Source organism: Myotis myotis, unplaced genomic scaffold, assembly GCF_014108235.1.
Source record: "Myotis myotis isolate mMyoMyo1 unplaced genomic scaffold, mMyoMyo1.p scaffold_m19_p_12, whole genome shotgun sequence".
Classification (NCBI taxonomy): Eukaryota; Metazoa; Chordata; class Mammalia; order Chiroptera; family Vespertilionidae; genus Myotis; species Myotis myotis.
The window spans coordinates 58223542-58250480 of NW_023416316.1; the positions used below are offsets into that span (position 1 = coordinate 58223542).

Here is a 26939-nt window from a genome sequence, read left to right on the forward strand (position 1 = left end):
AGAGGACAGGGGACAAATCTTGAGATGGAGAGGCCAAGATGACATTCAGATGAGAGCAATGTCAGAGTTTGGCAATCAATGCAATAAAGGGGGAAGAAAAAAAAAGACAAATTCTAGGCAGACTAAGAGGTCTTCGGCTTGGGACATGTGGGAGGAGTGTATTTGGAAGAAGTGGACACCATAATGAATTCTCTCCAAATGTACTGGTGGTACATTTGGTTGGAGATTCTTCTCTCTCTCTCTCTCTCTCTCTCTCTCTCTCTCTCTCTCTCTCTCTCTCTTTTAATATATTTTATTGATTTTTTTACAGAGAAGAAGGGAGAGGGATAGAGAGTTAGAAACCTCAATGAGAGATCGATCAGCTGCCTCCTGCACACTCCCCAGTAGGGATGTGCCCGCAACCAAGGTACATGCCCTTGACCGGAATCGAACCTGGGACCCTTCAAGTCCGCAGGCCGACGCTCTATCCACTGAGCCAAACCAGTTCGGCTGGTTGGAGATTCTTAATAAGTAACTGGGTGCATGAGTCTGGAGTTGGGTCTACAGATATATTTAAAAGTTGTCATCTCATTAGTGCTGCCTAAATTCATGATCATGGAAAAGATTTCCAGGAGAAACTGGTAGAATAAGACACAGGTGGTGTAAGGTTAGAGAACTAGAGAACACCAGGGTTTAAGGGATGGGCAGATGAATATCAAAACATCGGGGAAACCGAGAAGAACTTGAAGGGTGTGTAGTCATGGAAAGTAAAGCAGGAGAAAGTTTTAGTCTAACCAGGTCTTGATTCTTGAATGTAAGATGAAGACTGGAAAATGCCTGTTGTATTTGATACCTAGGAAGTCATTGATAACCTTAGCCTGAGAAATTTCAGTTGGATAACATGAAAGCTCAGGGTTACTGTTTGTAAAGCTTGTGGAGCCATTCATTGTAGTGAGGAAATATTTATAGAAAAGTGGTTGTGAGAGGAATGAAAATGTTGGATACTAGATACAAGAGTACAGCGTCAAGAAGAGACGCATTTCTTCCTCTGTCGTTCTCCCTCTCTTTTCCTTTCTCTCTCTCTCTCTCTCTCTCTCTCTCTCTCTCTCTCTCTCTCTCTCTCTCTCTCTCATATGAACATAGAGTGAAAGAGTCAATTGGAGATAAACAATGACAACATATGGGGGCTAGGGAAGAGGAGAGAGTAATAGCTAATAAAACATGATCCCTAAGGGGACATCAGTTGATGGAATTCAGAGTATAGATGGAGGAGAGTCCCCTTAGCCAGGAGGAAAGACATGTGAATACATGAGACCAAGGGGAGCATGGGGACAGAAGCATGTAATTGTGGGAACACAGTCATTTTAGAGTATTCACATCTAAGAGACTTAATTTTTTTCTGTGAAATAGGAGACAATGACATTCACATAGATGGGAAAGTAACTAGTGGAAATGGGAGCCCCAGAGAAGAATAAGAGAAAAAGCTGATCAGAAATGAAATGTGGGCTTGAGTGTCAGCATTAAAATCACACAACTCAGATTCTTTGAGTATAGAAAATGTATTATGGTAATGTCTGCATTATTTAGTCCATGCATTTCATGGATAAGCAGATTCAAATGTATATGAATGATCTGTGACACTAACGCATGATCAAAGAGGCCATTAATCAGATGCCTAAGAACTAGAAATTCCTCCAAAGATGCCAAAAACAAACAAAAAGACCTTTGCACAACTGTTGTGTAGGGGAAATAAATGTTGCTACAAATTGCTGAGCATCTATGTCTACTATTATAGAGGAGGTGGGGAAGGACAGCAGAAATAATAGCATACATTTTAGCTAATTAATCCACAGATTCACAGAGTTAGAATTCATCTGAATGATCTCTTCAGCTCCTGAGTGGATGCTTACAGCATGAGTCTTTGTTACCTACCAAGTAGCCAACTCCATGCTCAACACCATATTTAATTGTTTGAAAAATCTATTTTATCAGGATAAGTTATGACTTAATTTCACTTTCCTGAAACTAGAGGTGCCAAATTTATTTTCATTCAATTCAACAAATAGTGTGCACATACTAAGTTTAAGGTATTGTTCTTAGACTTGCAGGGTGATCAATAGGTCAGGATCCCTCACCTTGATATCTTTAGCCTTGTAGAGGATGTAAGATAAGTTCCCAAATGACCACAAGAGAGATGAAAATGAGTGTCATTACAGAAGTAATAATATGATTTTTTTGTTTAAAAATGAGGTGCCAGGACTCATATCTCAATAAATTATGACATGTGTCTCCTACACCCCCTCCCCACTCCTGTTTATATTGGAATGTCCACATGTTTTTCCAGCCAAGTGAGTCAGTCAAGATGAAAATGTTAATTTATTTGACTGGACATACTCTGCTAACTCATACTGTAAAAAAAAAAAAAAAAAAAAAAAAAAAAAAAAGACCAAAAAAACAAACTCCATTTAGTAATGATACTACCAAACTCTGTATAGGAATTTATAGTTTACAAATCAGTTTTCTTTTTAATATATTTTATTGATTTTTTACAGAGAGCGATAGAGTTAGAAACATCAATGAGAGAGAAACATCCGTCAGCTGCCTCCTGCACATCCCCTACTGGGGATGTGCCTGCAGCCAAGGTACATGCCCTTGACCAGAATCGAACCTGTGACCCTTCAGTCCGCAGGCCAATGCTTTATCCACTGAGCCAAACTGGTTAGGGCTAAAAATCATTTTTGTATGTTAGTCCATGAAATCATCACAATTATGTAAGGTAAGTAGTAATGTTCTTCCCCTTTTACACATGAAGGACCTAAGTTCCAGTTTAAGTAATTTACCCAAATCATACAGCAGAAGGGTTAAGCTAAGACATCCAGGTCCCATGATTCCATATCTAAGCTACAAGAGCAGGACCTCTCTGGATTCAGTGGGGTTATAGGTATTTAGAGGGGATGGGGAGGCTGCATAAGAGAAGGAATATTTAAGGACTGATGCAATTTTAGTGCCAGGAGATGGAAGGAGGGCATTACGAGCAGAGAGCATGGCAAAGCTTAAGGTATAGCATGCAGTGCAGAACATGCTTATGTAACAGTCATGTTTATATATATGGGTTTTAGAATCATCCATCCAGAAAGGATGGCTGGCATTCTGAGAGCTAACCAGAATCCCAGGATAAGAAACAAAAGAGAGAAGAAGAGATGCCCATAAACAGAGCCCTGGGATCACCTATGGCTTTTGGGTGGGAGGCACAGAAGGAGCCAACAAATAAGAAACCAAAGGAATGGCCAGAGGGTTAAAATCATTTCCAATTATTATAAAAATCAAAGGAAGAGAGTTTCAGAACATGTGATCATTAGAGATGAAGACTAAGGACTAATGGGTGAGCTTGGTGAGAGCAGGAAGTCTGAAGTCAGCATGTAAGGAGCAAGTGCATGGGAAGGAAATGAACCTTCGGAAGGGGCTGAGGGGGGCTGGACCTAGGCAAGGAAGTTTCCTCTGTCTCAGAAGTCACCCTTCAAGTACTTGATGACAGCTCTCAAATCTTCTCCTTCTCTTTCTCAGGCAAAATGCTCTTAACTAACTCAGCTGATTGTCATATGCTGTCCAGATAGTCATCATCATGTACTCTTTCTGTAGGAATGGTTGGTTTGTCAGTTGTCCTCTTAAATTTGGCATCTAGAAATTAATTCTGTACCCCCTTTTTATGGTCTGTTGAGTATGCAAGAGAAGAAAGCTATCATATGTTTAGTTTCCTGTGGTGTATTTTTATTAGCAGCCCACATTTGAAGTCACCACATTTCACTGCTGGTTCATTGAGCTTGCAGTCAGTTTTGATTCTACATGATTCCTGTACTTGCCAATATTTAGGGAGACAACTCCAACAGGGGAGAAGGACACTGGAGCCATGAAAGGGAGAGGGCGCCGGACTAGCATCCGGAAATCTACAATTTTAGTCTGGGCTCTGACACTTACTAAATAAATGTTCTTGGGAAAGTCAGTCTGCTTCTCTCTGGGCTCCAGAGGGGGTGAGATTGGATGATTTCTAAGCTGCTTTCTAGCTCTAAAAATTCTGAAATTAATAATGAAAAAAAGGGCCTTCATTAATTTACTACTCAGATATTTATAGAACTCAATGCTGTGCCAGGCATGGCTTGGATTTCAGGATAGAGTGGAAAATAAAACAGAGGTGGTTCTGATCCATGGGGCTTAAATGGTGACATTTTCAGGCTGAAAAGTACTTGGTTAAATACAGGGAAGAATGAATGAAGAATGAAGGCACAGATAATGCCGTCAAATTATTATCTGCCAAAAGGTATGTGGAAGGGCAGTGGCCTTGAGGACTTTCAAAATATGGAATGAAAGATACATTTGTAATTGTACCCAGAAGTAATCACTTTATGTCATTTCATAGCTATAGAAATATGTGGAATAACACAGTGAATAAGAAAATAGAAGAGTATAGCACTAAAACTTTTTCCAGTATTTTCAAGAACTATGGTTATTTATATTGAGGAATAAAGTGTTAATAAATACACCACCCATGAGATGGCCACATCATTATCTGGTTTTGATATTATTTACCCTAAACATAAAATAATGAAGCATACAAAAAAATTCTAGCAGCCAGCAATCTTGCAACTTATAGCGTCAGACACAAAATTAGACGGGCCTACTAAATGATCATTATTTTTCCCAGAGAGTGTCAACTGGTTATCAACACCTATAATGATCTTAAAATTCCATTTTCAACAGATATGGGTGACCTAAAAGGGAAAACAACCTACTTTATATGCTTCTGAAAGCAAATATGGGACATGAAGATGAATTTCTCTCTTCCCCCTTCAAATAATGCTACCACAATATTTCAGTTACCCACTGCTAGTATAATAAACTAACTCAAAACTTAATGTCTTAAAACAACTATGTTAATATTTCTTTTTCTAATTTTGTGGATTGACTGGCCTCCACAGGATGCTTATTCAACTCCATGTGACATGAGCTGGGGCTGTATTTGTCTGGGAGCTTACAGCAGTTCTCAACCTGTGGGTCACGAACAATGAAAATACATCCTGCATATCAGATATTTACATTACGATTCATAACAGTAGCAAAACTACAGTTATGAAGTAGCAACGAAGATAATTTTATGGTTAGGAGTCACCACAACATGAGGAACTGTATTAAAGGGTCGCAGCATTAGGAAGGTTGAGAACCACTGGACTAGAATGTCTAAGATGGTTTAGCCACATATCTTGAACCTTAGCAAGGACAGCTAGAAGGCTGGACTTAGTTGGAACACTGGAACACCCGAGTTTCTCTACATACAGCCTTAGGCCTTTTCCTATTCCAGGTGGCCTCTCTACTTGGTTGCTTCATGTAGTCTTTTTAACTGGGTGCTGGGCACTCTTCCTGGTCCTTGCCACTGATGCTCCAAGACTTGAGGGGTCAGAGCTCCTACCTGGTGAAATGAGAAAGCATTCTTCCATGCTCTGTTAGAGGGGTTTTTACCTTCGGTAGAATCTGATAATAATCACTCTGCTGAGAGTAGAATTTTTAAAAAGTATATATATTTTATTGATTTTAGAGAGGAAGGGAGAGAGAGAGAGAGAGATAGAAACATCAATGATGAGAGAGAATCATTGATTGGCTGCCTCCAGCACGCCCCCCACTGGGGATCGAGCCTGCAACCCAGGCATGTGCCCTTGGCCGAAATCAAACCTGGGACCCTTCAGTCTGCAGGCTGACGCTCTACCCATTGAGCAAAACCAGCTAGGGCGAGAGTAGAATTTTGATATCCAAAGTTTTCAGACTAGACCAAGCTGGGAGGCTTCTTCATCCTCATGCAAATAGACCCATTATCTATCATTCATGCCAAGGTCTCACAATTTAGGGTCACTTTGGGATTTTCGCTACTCATACAAACACACGAACACATACATTCATGCATCAGTATACATATACACATATGTGCCTATAAAGTTATTTCATTTCCATACAAAGATCATGCTTCTTTAATAAGAACAAATTATTATTAATATATTATTAATATAAAAGAATGACAAAGTAATAGTACACAGATATGTTCAGCATTCCACTTCTCTTTCCCCCAAAAAATACCTGGGCTGAATTTCAAAATAACTTGGGAGTTAGGAGACAAACATGTCTTGAAGAACGATCTGCCATCTGTATGAAGTACATTGAGAATGACAGAAATGGGTAAGGAGAAAAGAGTGGACATTTAAGAATGCTTGCTATGCATTAAGTATAAACCTCCCCACTTCTTGGGCATTTTCTTGAGATACTGAGTAAATATTTGAAATTCTTTAAGTGACATAGAAATTTTAAATACTGATTACATTTCTCCCAAGATTTTATGTTTACATTTTTCAGAGACTGGGCCATGGGGTATGTGTGTTAGGGGAGGGGCAGGCATGGTGAACTTACACATATCCGAGTTACACTACTGATACTATTAAAGCACTATCTATATTTTTGAAGGGGGAATAAGTTTGCAAGGGTCCAAACTATCCTTTTTTTCTCTCTCTGGAATATTGGCACTTGTTGGTAAGATCTAGCCAGGAATAAGAGAAACTTCTAGAGTTTGTGAAACAATAAAAACTAACTTGCTAACTTACCCACAAAATGAAATAATGATTACCTTGATTCTTTGTATGTAATGAAAACCATTGAGGCAACTGAATAGAGTGTGTGATGGACCTCGGCATTTCAGTGGTAGGATGAAAGGGCATGCTAGAATAGGGGTGAACTTGGATCTAGGTATGGGCAGTCTTGGTGAGAATCAGGAGGGCATAAACAGAGCCATCTCTCATCCACGAATTCTGGTCACCGTTTCCCAGTACTGTAGAGATGAACTGAAACTTCAGTGCAGAGAGAGGAAAGAAAAGCCCTAATGGTGTTCTCATTTCTTTGACATCATAGAGACTGCGTGGCCCATGTGCCAATTAAGCTCTCTTCGGCAGATCTCAGTGGCACACCGTTTTGGTCCCGAAGGAGCTAATATATACTAATCAAGGGTGATAGAAAAAGTCTCCGCCCTAATTAATTTCCATTCTCATTCAGAATATGAGCGGTATCCTGATTTCCAATTTCTCTTACTAGGGAACTCACTTTAGAAAAGCATAAATAGTAATACTGATCTGTGTAAACGTTTGCCAACTAAACAGTCACAAAAGGTTCCTTTCTACCACCGCTTGTGTGCCTACACATCTCGTAAGTCCTTCTTCCATTTTTTCTTAATCTTAAAATTTTCTAACTGAATAACTCTCTTTCTTAATTTTTGACATTAATGAGTGTTTCATGTAAGTTTTAAAGCTTCCACACACGGGAGCGATTTAAAGACCATTGCTGTTTCTCCTTGTTGTTGGAACATGTGACAATTATGTGCTCATCCATCTAGGAGCAGAGCACAAGGGATTCCACCTTTTCTGTTCCATGTGTTCTTTCTTTGTCTAAGCGTAGATCTGAACCGCAGCTGTTAGCCGCTTTCCGAAGCTGAGTGTCTTTAGAACCTTGGAAATCTACTCTGTTCCTCTCTTGATAGGAATGGTGTAGAATGTGTCTTAAAATATTTGAGGAAGATCAGGAAGAAGAGAATTGGCTATATATTTTGGTAAAGTTGCTGCTTTCCTGGATTTAGTTGGCTGTTTTTCTATCTTATATATGTCAAGGGCGATGTCTTAAAACACACATTTCTCTGTCCTGTGCCTAGGAAGGCGTTTTTTTTGTTTCCCCTCATCTGAAAACATCAGAGCTTGGTGAAGATGGCCTGGAAAGTTCTTCCGATGCCCTAACTGGTTTGGCTCACTGGATAGAGCATCAGCCTGCAGACTGAAGGTTCCAGGGTTCAATTCCAGCCAAGGGCACATGCCTGGGTTGCAGGCTTGATCCCCATTAAGGGGGCGTGCAGGAGGCAGCCAATCAATGATTCTCTCTCATCATTGATGTTTCTATCTCTGCCTCTCCCTTCCTCTCTGAAATCAATAAAGAAATGTATTTTTTTTTAAAAAAAAGAAAGTTCTTCTGAGCACTTTCACTTCAGTGCCTGTGTTTATAACAAGTTATGGAAATGCCGCGGCTTACCTCTCATTGTACACAGTGCACACCCTTTGATGGAATTCCTTTTGCTACTTTTTCTTTATACATTGTTCTGCTAGGGTAAACTTCTCTACATGTTTTTTATTTTATTTCATTTCTATTATTTTTAAAGGAATCTTTTTCTTGTCCATGTAGGTCAATCTACTTTAAAGATAAAGTAGATTTCTTTTTTAAGGCATGACTCCTCCTCTACCCCCATAAAGGTTATTTTGCTGGGGTAATGGAGTTTCTTTTCATTGACATTCTGGGACATATCTTTAAATTCAGCTACATCTGGTCACCTTCCCTGAAACCATATTATAGCTGTTTCTCTAAATCAGACCTGAACTAAGCAGGAACATCTGTACCAAGAATTATGAGGCCCAGCTGAACATTTTGGACCAGCATGTTCCATCTCACTTCTTTCTGCTCTAACCTTTTAGCAATTATCTTTACAATCCTTAGAAATGGTAATTAAAGTTGGGAGAAGAACAAACAGAATACTGAAACGTTTTCAAGCTCCAAACACCAGGTACATAAATGTCAGTGGCTTAAATATGGTTATAAGCATGTTTTTCTTAACAACCCCCACCGATCTTCTTGAGGATCAAATTTAGACCTTCCTTCGGGGAGTCTAACACTGCTAATCAGCTTGCATAGTTGGCAGCCCTTAGGTGGAGGCACCTGAAGCTACTTCAAGAATCGTTTTATTATCCCAATCAAGCCTGCTGAAGCAGTAGGTATGGCTAGGTATATTGGCATTGCAGAGTCTCTGTGAAGGAAGATTTAGTCACTCACCAGCACGATAACCAAAAATACTTTCATCAGTAAGCAGATAGTCTCCTAAGGGGGCCCGTTCAACACTGGAAGCAGTTTATTCAGAGAATCTGCGTCCTAGATCTCTCTAAATTTGTGAATGCGTGCAGACCGATCTGCTGATTCTCAAGCGTGCGAAGCTGATTGAACCTCTTCTGACTGGTGACTGTGAGTTTGGAGACATTTATAAATATTGTTTTGATACTTATTCTCATAAAGCTCTGAAATACTTGTCTTTCTCCATTACGAAGAAATTTCTTTGATCAGATTAGATGCTCATATTTTTTTCCTGTCATTTACAACTGAAATGCTGTTCACTTGTTTCCCCATCTCTCTACATTAAAATATTCCAAGCAGGATGAGGTGACTGGGTTACTGAGAGTAAACTGGCATTTTGTTTTTTTCGTAGCATTTGGGTTCATTAAAATAGTTCTACCAGGAACAGGCTATTATATGATTAATTCCCTTCCAAAAACCAGAGACCCTTTTTTATTGCCAAATATAATTTACTAACATTAGGCCAAGTCATTGTTGCTGCCAAATGTCAGGACGTTTAGTAAAGTAAAAAATATCTATATTTATTATTTTCATTTAGACTCTATCTTTAATTGATTTAGATAATTTTTTAAATTTCATTTGGGACAATTCTCAGCTTTGGCTTAGCATATCAATATTTTAAGGGCTAATGATAGTATATTGATCCTTCGGCATGCATTCCTTCAAACCAGAAGTTACTTGTGCTTTCACTTTGGAAACTTATTTTTCTCTTCCTTCCTTTGGTTTCTGAGTCACTTTGATTGTTAGGATCAGAAGATATTGAATGTCAGGACTACATAGCTGTTTGAATCCATGTAAGTTCTCATAATTTCCTCTTATTAGTAGCAATTCTTAGAACTGGAGCTAGAGATTTTTGCTTTTTGCTCCAGAAAACTTTATATTCAGCTATTTACTCAATAAACATTTGAGTGTGCCCTTGAACTCATAACCCTGACATCAATCATTTCACTTTCACTGGTATTTAAATATAGGTTTATATGCAGATAGCACAGTGGCCAGTTATTTAGGTTGTTAAAATCATTTTTCAAATCTCATGAGCATTTGCAGTTTTAGTATCTTAGTTCTTAGTAAACTGTGAACCAAAATAGGGGTATAAATAAACCTTTCAAAATCCTAAAAAAAATTAATGATGTGATTTTCAGCAAGACGCTTTGTAAGTAATATCAAAACCGAAATCCTACCTAGAGCACATAGCTTGGCTGCATTTCAGTTTCACGGAAAAACTAAATGAAGAACAAAGAACAATGAACTGATTATTTGAAGGCGTATTTGTTATGTTTAAGTTTCTATTATTTCTACAGCCTTTTCACACTTCCTGGCAGTCAATGGTCGCCTCACCCAGAGTTATAAGAACATTGTAGCTGCTTGAAAGCTCCAGCTATGACCCACTCCCATCTTGGCATTACAATTTCTATAAAAATCATGACTTTTCCTTAATAATGGCTGAGATTCCAAAATGTGAACCCATTGCTTCGTATTTTAACTTTCCAAATTTTAGTCACAGAGCAAACTTGTAAGAAGTAGGAGATTCTGAAGGAGTATTTTTCTCCTTTATTGCCCCAAACAACTTCATTGTGAGCAGGTGCATCAGAATCCTAACCAGTAATCTCTGAAGCCACTGAAAGTCAGATCAAGGAAGGAGCCAGTGTGAAGTGGAAGGCATAGTATTATAGACATAGTTTGAGATTCTCACTCTCCCCAAGGCCAAATGCAAAGGCTTTTCTTATTATTTAGTGACTTTTTTTTTTTTTTTAGTTTTTAGTTTTATTTTAGATTTAGTTTTAAAGTACCTTTTCCTGCTAATGGGGTAGAGAATAGAAAGTTATTTGAAAGATTCCCTTGTTTCCTGTGCTTACATACAAAATCTCTCCAAAATCTCTATATGGCTGATCACTCTGCTCCATTAGAGAGAACATATACTACAATAACTTGCTTCCATGCCTTCCTGGAGCTCATGAGATTTATTCTGAGAACAGGTATTTTTTTATTTCTGGGTTCTCTAAGGAGCATTTTGTTGTGCCTACGATCAGAAAGAGGATCACTGGTTGAAGCAGGAAATCAGACTATAATTGGAGAAGCAATCTTCATCACAGGTATAAATTCTAGCACATCGGTCAGTGATTCTTGGAGAGCAGCCCTTCTGAGTCTAAAAATCCTATAGGAGCAGATAGGTATCTCAGTAATGATTACTTGATTTTTGCCCTGTTCCTGTGGATGAATATTCAGGTTTGAATTCAGCAGAGATTTGAGTTTTTAAGAGACATTGTCTCTGGTCCCTAATAGCCACTGGCCATGTACAAAATTCCACTAGTTTTCATATATCTGTTTTGCTGTCTGCAAAAGTAACCTACCAAACCAAAAGACACAATGATGGAGTGCTGGTTTTAATGCATCTTTATGATATACTAAGTACCATATAACTGCAAGGGAAGTTTGACATATCAAATATAAAGTAACCATGTTTTTCAACACAAAAGTCAAGAAACCAGGAAAAAGAAGTTTTTGAATCTGCGTTATCATGGAAAATTTCAAGTTTTAGTCAAAGTTTAGTTGAATTCAGAGGCTGGGACTTGATAGCCCAATGAGCTGTGGTTTCTGTCTTCAAGGAACTATTTGTAATAAATTTGATATAATGCTGTCATTAATGTATTTTCATAGAAAAACAGTAAAAGGAAGGCTAAAACTGATGAAAATAAGTGTAAGTCTGGGTTCTCCTTGTTAATATGTTCCATTGGCATAAATGGGCCATAAGAGATGGCTCCATGTTATGTGTTAAACATCAGTGCTCCCCAGGGTTCTTATCTCAGCTCCCATATCTTCTCATTTTTCTTTCTTTTCCTCAGCAAACTTATTCATGCCAAATATCATCTACTTCCCATGTGATGTCAACACTTACATATCACCTCCACATTAGTTTCTTTCATATGCATGAAACTCATCTTTCTCTGCCCAAGGCATCTCAGACTCCACTTCTCTGGAACCAAACTCCTCCTCTAACCCATATATTTGACCCTCCTCCTATACTTTCTATTTTGTTGAATATACTACTGTTCACTTTGCTCTTCTTCTCAAATCAGGGCAGACAATATAGACATAGCCTGAGACTTATCCCCTGCATTCATTTGGCCACCAAATCTTATGATTTTTTCTTCCCTGTCAGCCCCTAGGGCAGGGGTGGGCAACCCCTGGCACACGAAACCCTCTCTTATAATCTTCCATTTACAATTTTTTTCTTAATATCAACTTTTTTATTTTTCAGATAAATTCAGTGTAGGTGCATCTTAGATAAATAAATAATTTTACATAACAAGTTATCTTAAAGATGATAGACATGGATTGACGAGAGAGGGGAAGAGCAATTTCTATGCCTCTGCCTTAACTCTCCCTGCCTTCCTAGATCCGACCAGTGTTTTGGTTTCATCCACATACTCTTGTGAATCTTTGTTCTCAGTGATGAATTTTGTTAAGTCTCGTAATAGGAGTAGCCTGACGGATGAAAGTAGTAGCTCGTGCATATCTCTGAAGGTCACGAAATATAAACCTGATGTAAAATCTCTGTCATCAGTGATGCAGCAGCAAAAGTCCCACTGATAATACCAAACGGAGTCATAAAGTTTTCTGTCGGACTATCACTGTACATGTATACATTAAAAAATGTATTTTTCATCATCATATACTGTGTTTTTGTCACTTGAATGAATTTTATTATTTCTTCAAGGTTCTTCACATACGTACACCTTAAGAGATATCAAGTAGGCGTAACATGTTCTCAAAAACTTAGGGTTGGCACGCAGAAGAATTTTGAGTCAGAGATTTTGCTGGTTTTGGCACATGCTCACAAAAAGGTTGCCCACCCCTGCCCTAGGATTTTCATAAGTTCTCATCTGAATAATTACAGTGATCTGAAAACCAGCCACCTCATCTCCAATTTTACTGCCTCAGAAACATCAGAGTATTCTTCCAAAGTCACAAGTCTAAGCAAGACTGGTTTAAGTATTTCAGTGACCAGGATTCATCATATAGCTCCTCCCACTATGCAAATTCAGTTCCCATCACTTGTTCTCATGCACTCCACACTATTGCTTTTTTTTTGGAAGGCTGTTACTTCTTGATCACTCAACAGTATTAGGTAAATGAATAAGTCATGGGATGGCTTTCCTGTGTGCAGTTATTCAGGGAGCCAAGCTAATGGAGCCTCTTCTACCTTTAACAATTGATTCCAGGATTTCCCTGAGGCTTTCTTTATTCCAAACAGACCTGGGGGCAAAAGAGCATGGAGGAAGGGATGTGGAAGAGTTTTATGGGACAGGCCTGGTAGTAGTACCAGTTACTCCCACCAGCTAACACTCAGTCTTGAACACCTTAACTGTCAAGGCGTGTTAGAAATGTACTCTAGGTGTACACCAAAGATGATGAAAAAAATGATGGCTTTTGGTGAGCACGTAGAAATATGTCCTATACTGAAGCTCCTGGCGATTGATAGTACTTGAGTAAATGTGTATACATAGGAGTAAATAAAAGAATGAATAAGTAAAAGTACTACTTTGGATTTAAATAGTTTTTAAAAGCAGCTTGAGGTAGAAGTATAAGATTTATATATTTATGTATCTTGATATCGCTCCTTCATTATAACAGTGTTTCAAAATATAGGTACTATTCCTGGTTGATAAATATAGATATTCAAAATTAATGTAATATTGACCAAAGCAACTTGGATATTTTAAATTGCCTAATTAGTAATAGTGTTCATGGATAAAAATTAAATTAGAAACAGACAAGATACGTACAGGGGTAAAATGGTTATACTTACATTCATTTAACTTCCACATTCTTATCTGTTCTCAGGATTAAATTGAATTTTAGTTTAATTAAAACCTTCTGCCTTGATGCCACACACATATATTTGATAAATTAAGCATGTTGGTGAGAATTGTGAGATTTATGTCAACATTCTTGGCAAAAACAAAAGGCAGAAAAATATTTTTTAAAGCAAATACATAGTATGATTGAGAATTAAAGTATATATTCCTTATATTTGACATCTTACTGTCTCTTCTGGAAGAGATTTGAGTCATTTTTGTCTGTGTCTCTAATTAATTCAACAAAAGAAGTTTCCCTTGTCACAAAAGTTTTCACAAAGAAAGCGCATCTAAGTTTATTAATCTGTTTTTCAGACTGACACTTTTAAGAACTCCAGCACTGGATGACTAAAGATAGCCACCATTTTGACTAATAAAGTTAGAATTCAGAATAGCCTAGGATTTTTGGAGAAATGATTCATAAAATGTGAGATTCAGTAGCAATCACCACACATTAGTTCTTTTGAAAACAATAAATTAAAACACAGTGATTCCAGGTCACTTTAAACTCAGTTCTTGGTCATTTTCAGAGTTCCACAAGTGCAACTACTCCTTATTTAGGACTGGAAGAGCTGTGGGTGGTTTGACCACTGAGCCCCTGAATTTAGAATGCACTCTGCAGGAAGGGAAACCCTGGAAGTTTCTGAGCAGAGAAGTAACACGGTCTAGACAGGTCGTGAGGTGTATTTAACTATAGAATCCAGGGATGATTGACTTTGATGAGAAAGAAGTAAGAGAAAGTTAATTTCAAATGTAACAGGATTAAGTTAGGTTAGCTAAAGGGATACATTTCCAAGAATTAGTTCTTGCAAATTCTACCTTTAGTTGTTTAGTGCTGGTCAATCCTTAGGAAACTTAATGTAGGAGAAGAAATGAGCTAACCTCTGTTACCCTGCCTCTTGGTGATTATGTAAGTTTTCTGTTGCTGCCATGATTACCACAGATTTAATGGCTTAAAACAATACAAGAGTATTATCTCACTATTTCTGTAAGTCAAAACTCTGTCAAGGCATGGCTAGATTCTCTTCTCAGAGTCTTATTGGGCTAAAAGCCAGTTAATGGCCTAAGCTATAGTTCTCAACTGGGCCTCAGGTCTTCTACCCCTCACTCATTGGCAGAACTCATTTTCCTCTCACATTTCCACATGCCCAACTCCATCTTCAAGCCAACGACATGGCAATTCACGTCTTTCTCATTATATGAATCTCCCTGACTTACTCTTTTGCCCTCATCTCGTTGAAATTTCTGCTTTTAAGGCCACATGTGATTATATTAGTCTCACCTGGATAACAGAGGAAACTAACCCTATCTTGAAGTCAACAACTCAGTAAATGTAATAATATCTGGGAGAAAATGGGTCCAAGATTCTATCTACTACAATGATGCAGAGCATACTGTATATCTATCAGCAGAGGCCATTTACATATGAATTAAAGAAAATTATCATTGTTTTCAAAAGACTTAGGGCTTAAAATGATTTTCATTATTGTGGATTATTGCAGACTTTCAAGACAGTACAAATTAATGTGATAAATATACCCGTAGTCATTACAGATATTACTGATCTATACTAATAAAAGGGTAATATGCTAATTAGACTGGGAGACCTTCCAGATGTCCTTTTGGACAAAACCATGGTGGTGGGGCCGAGGCAGAGGCGGTTAGGGGTGATCAGGCCAGGAGGGGAGGGGGGCAGTTGGGGGAAAGCAGGCCGGCAGTGGGGGGCAGTTGGGGGCAATCAGGCCAGTGGGGTGGGGGCAGTTGGGGGTGAGCAGGACAGCAGGGGGAGCAGTTGGGGGTGAGCAGGCTGGCGTGGGGGGGCAGTTGGGAGGCAAGGAGGCCTATGGGGGGCAGTTGGAGGTGATTGGGCTGGCAAAGGGGGACAGCTGGGGGCGAGAAGGCCAGCAGGCAGAGTGGTTAGGGGTGATCAGGCAGGCAGTGGTTAGGGGCAATCAGCCCTGGATTGCAAGAAGGATGTCTGACTGCCGGTTTAGGCTAATCCCCAAGGGGTCCCAGATTGGAGAGGGTGCAGGTCCAGCTGAGGGACACCCCTTCCATGCACGAATTTCATGCACTGGGCCACTAGTACCATATAAAGTTATAAAATTAAAATTGTATAAAAGTTGAAAGTTAAAACAATATAAAGATAATGTGAAGGTAATATAATACCCATTTATAATATCTATTACGAATGTAAATATCCAAGTACTTCATGTATGTTAAATGTGTAGATTTTTCCTTGAGCAGCATGTGCTTTTGTTAATGATGGCTGTTTATTGAATGCTTACTATATGCGAGTCACTTCACTAAGTACTTTGCATATATTACTTCATATTTTCTCAGCAATCCAATAATGCTATCAGTCCTGGGTGAATTGATTATTCTTTGAATTTATAGGAGTTATTTAATAGTTTATCCTACACCAGAGGAGGTCTGAGTAGTTCAGTAGTAAAGCAATATAATTAAAAGAAAAGGGTTTTAGAGTCAGTCCTGTATTTGAGTCCTGATTTCAACACTTACTAACTTGGCAGATTCCCGAAACCCGTTGTGCCTCCAGTTCCTAATTTGTAAAGTGTGGCTAATAACAGACACCTCCTGGGCCTGGTGCAAGATAGCAAGTGTAAAGAACCTGGTATGTGATAAGCTCTAGATAAAAGTTCTCCAGTACCTCCCTCCAGAGTAGCTCAAGTGCATCTTGGTTCTAAAGCACTTGATTAACTCAGGAAGTCAGTCCTGGGCTCAGGCCAGCTCCTACTCCACATATCCTGTCCTAGATATTTAATAGGACATCAGGATCCACCTGATGCTCAGATCGATGGGACTCAGATCTGTGGGGCTAGGAATAGATCCCTGTGGATCCAAGACCCTGATGTGACACAAACATACAGATGAGTAACCCAATGGGATGAGTCTTGGAGCCTGACCACACTGGAGCTGGCCACAAAGATAAGCTATAATCACCATGTGCACCAGTCAATTAAGAGGCACCAACTTAGCAGGGGACTTTCTGGCATTCAGTCAAGGCTTAGCCACATGTCAGAATTTTTTAGTGGCTCTCACATTAATATGTATTTGTGCACGTTGTTTTTGATTGCTCTAATCAGACTTGAAATGAATCCAAGAAGTTTCTACAACTCAGAGACATTAATTCCTCTGTGCCCCCTCCCTCCAGGCTCTGTCTGAAGGCTTAACTCAGCTATCTTATCTCTCTAGGTATGTGGAGACCAACATGAAGGGCTTGTTTTCCTGAGGGAATTTCCACTGGTTGGAAGAGTGCAATATTATGAAGATTTCCTGTCTGACCTCCTGAACGGTCACAGAACTGAAGACCCGGTACAGTGTCTCTCCTATGTATTCTTAGAAACACAGAAGTTCAGTTGCTAATTCTCACTTGCCATGGTTGTTGGTTTTAGCAAATCTGAAGAGGATTGGCTGGTATTTTCTCGTATCTGTGAGAAGGAAAGGGAAGCAAAGTGGTAGGGCAGTGGACAGACTGTACGGGACACCTTTCTGACTTTCTCTGTGTCTGGCAAGCTTCAAACATCCTACTCAAGCGTTCAAGTTTGTTTGGGGCAGCATGTGGAGGATTCACATGAAAATAACTGATGTTTTGCCAGCCAGTCCAAACATGAAATGGTAGTAATTTAAATGAGTGAAGAAAAAAGGAGGTTTATATTTAAAGCCCAAGTTATTTTATGGGTCAATGGAAATTCCACCATCTTCCAATCCTAGCTTCTTTGTGGATATTTTTACTTCAAAGTGTTAGTCATATTTATTTTATGAAAGTTTGTTTCTCTGGTGGTGGTTTTGAGGAGGAAAAGTCTAGAAAAATGATCTCTTAAGTGAAAACAAGCAGTATCATTGACAGGAGAGGTCAAGATGCAGGTTCCTTTTGCTTGCAAATCAAACTATGATTGGTGATTGTACTTTATGTGAGAATTGGATTGGTGACTTCAGAAGGTTCTAAATGTGGCTCTTCATGATGCTGACCTTGTGCTCAGAAGGACTCACATTGTAATTAGAGGATGCTGTGTGCACAAGACAATGGATTTCTTGTCTTGGATCACAGAAGAGAATGCCTTAGCAAACATACGTGTCTTTATTTCTGCCTCCTCTACTCTGCCTCCTTATAGTCCTCCTAAAAGAGTGTGTTTGCATATTTGTCTCATACACTTCTCTTGCAGACATTGAGTAAATTAGCTTCCCAAGCCACTCACAGACCACCTCTTATTGCTTTTGTCATTCCCATCCTCTCTATGATGGACATCCAAGTCCTTCTCAGAGCTTGTGCCCCAGTATAGGCAGGAACAGGGGCAAAGGTTCCAAGGGAACTATAATTAATTTTCATAGGTGTGTGTGTGTGTGTGTGTGTGTGTGTGTGTTTATCAGAAAAATCTGAATATGCAGAGCATACCTTTTAAACTTTGTTGTTTGCTTAAGCTTTTAATTTGTGTGTGTGTGTGATCTACTCTGGTACACACACATTGCCACCTAAATTTTATTCCTCCTTTCTGTGAACAATATTTTGTAGGTGTATTTTAATTTTGTCCCATCTGATATTATGCAAAATCTGCAATATGTTAGCTGATTTTGGATTTGGTTTATTCAAAGTCCTGGAAAGTGCCGCTACGTGGATACTGTGTTCACACTTCATAAGCAAGTCTAATTATTACATAATTTATACTAATTTATACTGTAAAGGAAATTGGATAGTATGAACTCATTATGAACATAATGGAATTGTTATAGTGGTGTCACTAAAAACAATTTTTGTCACTTGACAAGCATTGAAAGTGTCATGAACATTGTCATTACATGGCATTACATTGATTTACATCATAATAAAAAGGGTGCGTGCTGCTGAATTTCCTGAAACCTATTGAAGTCATGAGTCAGGGAGTAGACTGAAGCATTAAACCTGAAAGAGGAATTGCCTACCAAAACTGTCAGAACCTGGGTTATATGAGAAAATGTGAGGGGAAAAAGAAAAGATCAAAGCTTCCTAAATACCAGAAGCTAATTCAGTCTCATAATACATTTGTGAAATCCTAACAATTTCTGTGTAAGGTGTGTCTTTCTCTCTCTGAGCACTTCATTTGGGCCAGAGGACATAAAACTTTGAAAGTGTAACTTTATGTTCTAGACATGAAAAGATGAAATCACCATCATCTCTGTATTTGTCTAAGGTAAAGAATTTAAACATGAGTTGTTACTTGCATTAGTAGCCAGGAAAGTGGAAATTCCTTTTGTGCCTCTTATTTGTGAGTTTCTGCTCTATTGGGAGGAGGCTCTGTAGCAGAATGGGAGAATCCTCCAGAGAGCTTCCTGGTATAGGTCACAAACACCACTTGGCAAGCACAGGTGGGTGAGAGGAAAAATAGTTGAGCAACATAATCTGTTTGTACAATTCTGTCTGCTTTCAAGTAAGTCCTCTCTAGTATCCTAAACATTTATGCACTTATTTCGCCTCTCCTACTGGACTTAATAGCACTGCTCCTTGAGGTGGGGATACATGTTGATTCTCACCTCCCAAGCATCTAGTCCTGTCCTTGGAAGTAACAAACACTCAGTTGTGTTAAGTGTTTGTTGAGGGAAAAAACAACAACACTGTGACTATTCTCTACCACTATTGCTCTGTTGTTAGTATTTTATGTTGAAAACACTGACTATGCATGAAAGGGGCCTTATAAATGTGAAAATCCTTCTAAATGCAAATTATTGTTTAAACTAGAGGCCTGTTGCACGAAGAGATTTGTGCAATACGCCTTCCCTTCCCTTGGCTGCTGGCACCAGTTTTCCTCTGGCACCCAGGACCCAGGCCTTCGCTCTGGCTGGGCTCCGGCCGGCTCCGCTGATCCCGGGGCGTGAGGCCTCGCTGCTCGGCAGGCTTCGGGCATGTTTGGCCTCTCTCCACTGCTTGGAGCCTAGTATGCAAATTAACCACCATCTTCGTTGGCGGTTAATTTGCATATTGCCCTGATTAGCCAATGGGAAGCATAGTGAAGGTATGGTCAATTACCCTTTTTGTCTTTTATTAGATAGGATGGTACAAATATCGTGGTTTTAATGAGGTGAGGAAAGAACATTGGGGATTATCTTCATTCTCTCCTTTTAAGTCAGTGTGTAAGTTTATAGTAAAGAATGTAAATTTGTAATTGTGGAACTAACAAATTTATCCCCAATACATATAACTTTTTGAACAGAAGTAACATTAACTGCAGAATACATCTTGTCACATTTCTGGGTAAAACTATTGTTATTTTCTTTTTAAAATTTTTCTCCTTTATAGCCTTTGTTCTTTCAAATAATTTTTGTAAAACAGAACATCCTAACTTATTTGTGAACCTCTTTCACCTAAACATTTAATTTGGGAGAGGGGGCTGATTTTTGACCTTTAAGTAACATTTCCTCAACTCCCTCTCAATTAGGGCCTTTTGGCACAATTAACTTTTGCATTGCATTCAGAAACTTTCTAGTTAGCTTCCTCTCAGAGGGCTAATTCCATTCATTCACCACACTCTGAACAGCAATCCAAGTGAGCCATTTGTCTGGGATCCACAGCAGGCAGCTAAACTTGGAATCATTGCGAAACTCTGCATGTATATGGTTTGCATTGTTTACAGAAATAGGATGTTTGTCAAAGGCTGCTATTCATTCTTGGAATAGTCCAGGAACAGATCACAGTTGTTTTTGGTTGTCAGCCAGATACACAATCAGGATAATAATTAACATGAAAGTCATTACAGAATGAGGAGTTTCTTCAGTATGTAATTAGTGCAAACCTCATTTGCCAATAGCTTTGTGGTTCACAAACCGGTTATTTAAGCCACTATTGTACCTTGGTAGAAAAGAAAAGTTATTTAAATATTTATTCCAATTGAAGGTAGAATGGTCGTTTTAATGACTGGTGACATAGAGGTGTCCTTTGTGGAAGAGAGGTGAACTTTCAGGCAGGATCCCCAGAAATGCTTGTTTTTAAAGATTGCCTGTGAAAAGATAGAGCTTGTTCTCTAGGTCAAGTCAGTAATTTTCTGAAGCTCAACTAAAACAAAACATGCAATTTATTAGGAATGATTCTGCTTTCGATCCATTTTTTTCTCCCTTCAGTTTGGCAGGGGTTGAGGAAGGTTGGGGGTAAGTATTATTTCCATGAACTGAAAAATTAGTTCACCCAACACACATACAATGATGTAAAATGGAATATAACTATTTCCATATGTTTTCAAGGTGTCCACTAACTTCCTCTTTAACCCTGCCAATGGAAAGGAAACATTAGAATTTAACTGATAAGATCTGAAAAAATAATAATTTAATTAGCTTAATTATACTTCTCTGTTGGCTACTACTGTGGAGTATTGAGTGGATATAAATACAAGTAGCAGTGTGTTGAGAAGATTTATATTACTAAAAAATGACTTACCTTCTTGCTCCCTCATTAGCATCTTCTCATCTAAATTCATTCAGTACACTCTTGACAGAATTACACAAAAGTGTGATCTACTTTTCTTCCTAAGTGTTTGTGGCATAAAGAGAAGAAGGAATTAACACTTAATTGCATAAGCACACTTGCTCAAAGCTGCTTATAGCTTCATAAAGCCTCATTGATTAGTGACTACTATATTTTTATTAATTGACTAGAGGCCTGATGCACGGATTTGTGCATCAGTGGGGTCCCTTGGCCTGGCCTGCACCCTCTCGAAATCCCGAACCCCTCAGGGTATGTCAGAGAGCCTGTTTTGGCCTGATCCCCACAGACCAGGCCAAGGGACCCCACCTGCTGGAGGGACCCTCTCACTCTGCAGACACTGGGGATGGACTGTGGGAGGTTGGTTCCAGGGCATGTTTGGCCCATCTTGTCCAGTCCCGCTGGCCACCTTCTAATTAATTTCCTTTCAATTTGCATGAATCTGTGCACCGGGTCACTAGTTATATATAAAAATGGGTGGGAAAAATATGTTCCAACTTAATGACATTGGTTACTTAATGGACAGGTAGAGAAGAAGGGAAATAGGATTGGGGAGATGGACATAGTACACTTTAACTATATCTATAATATATAAGATTAAATGTTAATATATGCTTACATAGCTACTGGTTACAGGAAAATTATTATTTACTGAACTTTTTATTATTGAAATATCCTTAAATACATATAAAATAAATGCTATTTTTATTAGCAATGGTTGAATTGGCATAAAGTGACAAAGTGAATGCCCAAGATTTAATATATACACTATGTGCATTTTTGCCTCACAGTATAATTAAGGAGTAGTCAAACGTAAGACAACAGAACACACGATCATGGGGCCGCCTATCAGTTCATGAACTGCGACTCCAGTAAATAATGTCAGGATGATGAATCTCAGTCTTTAAGGAGAGGGACTACTTTTTTACACTTGACCTTTGGAATTTATGGAGAAAACCATTATCCTTTAAGGGGGGAAATTTTTTTCTTTATCAAGTTCTAATTTCCTTACAGCTTATACAGTTCCTATCTGTTGTTTATGAGATGTCCACTATTTGCTAGGATTCTGTCATTTATTCCAAATAACAAATAGATATCAAGATTAATTACTTAAAAGACACTGGAAGTAATAAAATGTGAAACATTAAAAATCCTAGCACTCAGGAAAGCAGATCTTTAAGGTCAAACAACCTCTCAAAACATATAATTCTGTTTAAAAAATTTAACATCAGTTAGAAATATTTGAAAAACACATGAATTTAAGGACTCTTTCTGAGCATATTTCAGGTTTCACACTGTTAGGTCTTGCCCAAAGAGAACTTTGTCAGCAATGGTGAAATTTCAATACCAAATAAATTCTTGCTAGGCATGAACTCCGACTTTGTTCCTTTAAGTTACCATTTACATTCCTGAGATAGTCTCCACTTATAGTTATCCTAAAGTAAACTAGCATACTTAGGAATGAATGTCAAATATCTTTAGCAAAAGTTATAAATGTGAGGAGCGGACTATTTGCTGCTTAACTTTCAAACTTTCCTAATAAGCATAAACTAAATCTACAGACTGATTTAAGATGCATGCACATTTCTCTCTGCATGTTATCCTTGGATTAAAAGTCCAAAAGGTAAAAAGAAAAAAAAAATTACACCTCAGAGAATCACTTGGGGTACCAGAGAATAACTTATTGCTTCCTTGTACTAAATATCCTTAATATAAAGAACTAGTTCATCTCCTGGAAAGACAAGTAACTTTCAAAGGAGCTCCTTAGTTGTTTGTAAGGCAGAACTGAACAGATAAGCCTCTGTGAGGAGTTTAAATGCCTATGCTTAATAGGCATCTATGGCTTAGGTGTGTGTGGAGGTGCTGACCATCAGTAGTTGAAGGCAGCTAGAGAGAAATGGTTGCCCACAACTCTAGCAGAAAGCCAAGGTCATTTGGCACAAAACTCCTGTCACCTGAATTTAAGAAAATGTAAAAGAATACTATGGGTTGTAGGCATGGGCAAAGTGTGCCTTTAAGGCAGCATATCCTCTTATAGTTTATTTTTTTAATCTTCTAATTCGGATAGACATATTTTTTAGATTAGGTGTTATTTCAAAGTAGGTAGAAATTTAGGCCTTTAAAATTGAGATTGTAATCAGATTGACAATTGAAGCAAAACATTAAAAAGACATATGTATCAGTATAATATTATTGAATGGATATAATCTATACATATAAAGAGGTAATATGCAAATTAGCCGGGATGTTGTAACATGTCACAACCAGACCATTAGCATATTAGCTCTTTATTAGTTCCTATCATCAGGAGGCTACCTGCTCATGCCTGGGGCGTTGCTATGGAGACGGGAGATGGGGGTGGAAGTGGGGAGGCGGGAGTGGGGAAATGGGGAGGTGGGGAGGCAGGAGAAGGCAGGACCAGCCCGAGGCAACTCGAGGGTGTGCGGCGCCACACGAATTTGTGCACTGGGCTCCTAGTCTCTAAATATTGATTTTAAAATTCTGTATACTATGTTACCTTTGTTAATAGTAACTTTTAAGGAGGAAGAAAAATGTCATATTTTGGTTCAGGTTAAAAAGTAATAGCGTTATCACCAATGGAAAGTTCTGAGAAGGAGCACATTTTAGTTTTCTTTTGTGTTATTTTATTAAGTTTGATTTCAACTTGATGTTGGCAAAGGAAAATGAATATTAAAAAGAAAGACTAAATATCTGGAATACTTAAATATGCACATGTTACTTTTGCTAAGAGAAGATATATTTATCTACGGTGAAAAGGTTTTACCAACACTAGGACTGTGGGATTTGATGGGACAGTGTAGAGCCTAAAGCAGGGGTGGGCAAACTTTTTGACTCGAGGGCCACAATGGGTTCTTAAACTGACCGGAGGGCCGGAACAAAAGCATGGATGGAGTGTTTGTGTGAACTAATATAAATTCAAAGTAAACATCATTACATAAAAGTGTACGGTCTTTTATTTCAATAGTTTTATTCATTTCAAACGGGGCCGGATCCGGCCCGTGGGCCGTAGTTTGCCCACGGCTGGCCTAAAGCCTGGGAGGGGTGGTGATGTCAGGTTGAGGCTTTATCTCTAACTGGCTGGGAGACATCAGGCAAGTCATGCAACTTTCTGAACCTTGTTTTCCTGAGCTTTAAGGTAAACATGTTCTAGATGTTGTTACAGCCCTCGGATACTGTTTCAAATTAGATATTTAGTCAAAATTCAAATTCCTTACTATTTGATGAACTTTTTTGATTTCTATTCAAATTATGTCTTATGTCAAAATCAATTATGTGTTTCTGAAGTTAGGTCTTCCTACCTATAGTAGACTCACCTTCCTTTCCAATTCTCCACAAACATCGATTGGCTGCCCATTCATTCTGTCTGGACCTGTACTAACATAATATGCCTAAAGCTCCACTTGGCCCTTCATACAATGAGTACCAGCTAGGTGTTTCTGTAAGGTCATGTTCCTCAACACAGTTTACTGTCAAAACCCCTTCATCTGGCCCCTCCTGACCTCTAACCTTGTTTCTGACATCCAGTGAGACCTTCTTCCCGCCAGCCTGCTGAGACCACACTTTGTTCCCATATGAAATTACCAGGTCACAGGGCCTCTTCTGCCTGGCAGGTCTTCCTTTTCTCTAAGCCTCCCTTTACTAACCCACCTCAAGTCTCACCTGCTCTAGAAAGCTGCCCTCAGGCTGGTCCTCAGAGTGAGCTTGTCTCTCTGAGCAGTCACAGGCTTTGCTCATGGAACCAGCCACTGCCCTGCCTTTCCATGCTGCTCAGAGGACCCACCACAGATGTGGAGAGTCCATAACGAGGCTCTTAATCTGCAAGGATGACAAGCCAGAAGTGGAATATTAGAGAAAGTTTGTGAAAAGAAGTAGGAAATCATGAGATCTCAGAGGGTAGAATGGTGAAGGGAGGATAGGCAAGTCAGGGTGTGGATAGAGCTGTAGTGTGGTATAGACAGTCAAAAAATTCAGAATAGGAGTTCATTCTGGGATCCTGTTCCAAAAATGCTTTGCATTTCTTGTGGCATTCTTCCTACTTTATCTTTATTTATCTTTTTCTACATATTGCAGACCATCTGCAATAGATATTTTAAACAAAAACTATGTTTTATGATATATCAACAACCGTAGTAACGAGAATGGCGACTCTCATGTATTGTCTATCTCTTCCATAACAGGTGCTGTTAAGGTCCTTTGCCTACATATCTCATTAATCCGAACAAATGAAGAAATAAAAAAGGAAAGTAATTTTCCCAAGGTCACAAAATGGATCTCTTACTTAAATGATTAAGATGACATGCATTTAAAGAATACTGAGTCATCTCAGCAACAATTTACTGAGCACCTACTATATTCAACACGCTAGTCTATCTTAAAGATGAGTTAAGCAGTTCTTGCTCTCTAGCGGTTTAGAATATTAACATTTTAATTCTCACTGTCAAAATGTGTTTTTTTTTTAATGTAAGCTCACCAGGGTAATGGCAGAGTATTTAGATCAGTGATGGTGAACCTATGACACGCATGTCAGAGGTGACACGCGAACTCATTTTTTTGGTTGATTTTTCTCTGTTAAGTGGCATTTAAATATGTAAAATAAATATCAAAAATATAAGTCTTTGTTTTACTATGGTTGCAAATATCAAAAAATTTCTATATGTGGCACGGCACCAGAGTTAAGTTAGGGTTTTTCAAAATGCTGACACGCTGAGCTCAAAAGGTTCACCACCACTGATTTAAATTGTAAGTATCATTTTAAGATAGTTCATTCTTTTAATAGGAAAGTCTTCAAATATAGCACTTTATTTTGTTGTGGTGTTTTGTTGTTTTTTTCAGAAGATTGAACTTGATTACACATGAAGCAGGTTCAAAGGAGCTGCTAAACACATTTCAGGTGGACCTTATTTTAGTTTGTAATTAGATGCCCACATGAGTTATTGCTTCGTACACTCCATTGAGCTTTAATGGAGTTAACTGTGGGTATATATGTGGTCACCAGTTTGAAAGTACAATTTAGTAGATTGGTTTGACAGTATGACCAGTCGCCCCTGTAGGTAAATGTCCCAAGTTTCTATGGAGATGATTGATTTTCATGTATTACATGTACCCCAAAATATAAATGAGTGAGTGTGTGGAGCATATATGTAGAAAACTAAGTTAAATAAGTTGCTGCAAACTATGGTGTTCTGTGATGAACTCCAATTTGGTGTAATTCTCAAGAAGCGTGAAATAAATTGGTATCAGCTTTTCAAGTACGTACTCTACCTTCTCGGCAACTCCAAATGTATGGCACCAATGGGAATATTGTAAGGTTATGCCATTTAGTATTAATTCCACTGTATGTGACTGAAACCTCCCCAAATCACGACATAAACAGAGACCTTTGTTTCTCTCCTGTGTAAAAGCCATTTTCTAGAGATAGAAATTTCAGGGCCAGTATGATCAAAGGTGCTTGGGACCAAGGCTCATTCTCATTTTCTCTTAAATCATTCTAGCCTTTGATTCTCAAGGGCACCTTGTGACCCAAAATAGCTACCAGAACTCCAGCCATTACAACTCATATTTTAGACAGTGGGACGGAGGAAGGGACAAGCAGTAAGGTAGTGACGGAGAAAAAGGCATACGTCAGTTGGCTCATAGGACTGTCC

General features: G+C 38.7%; 1 protein-coding gene across 3 annotated transcripts in view; it reads left to right on the forward strand.

The window, feature by feature from the left end:
• Nucleotides 1-26939, forward strand: part of ADAMTSL1 (ADAMTS like 1) — a 900799-nt gene that overhangs the window by 229836 nt on the left and 644024 nt on the right. For all 3 annotated transcript variants that reach the window (XM_036331231.1, XM_036331234.1, XM_036331232.1), the window contains exon 2: nt 17022-17141. In XM_036331231.1, the coding sequence (XP_036187124.1) occupies nt 17022-17141 (120 nt within the window). The remainder of the gene's footprint in view (nt 1-17021; nt 17142-26939) is intronic.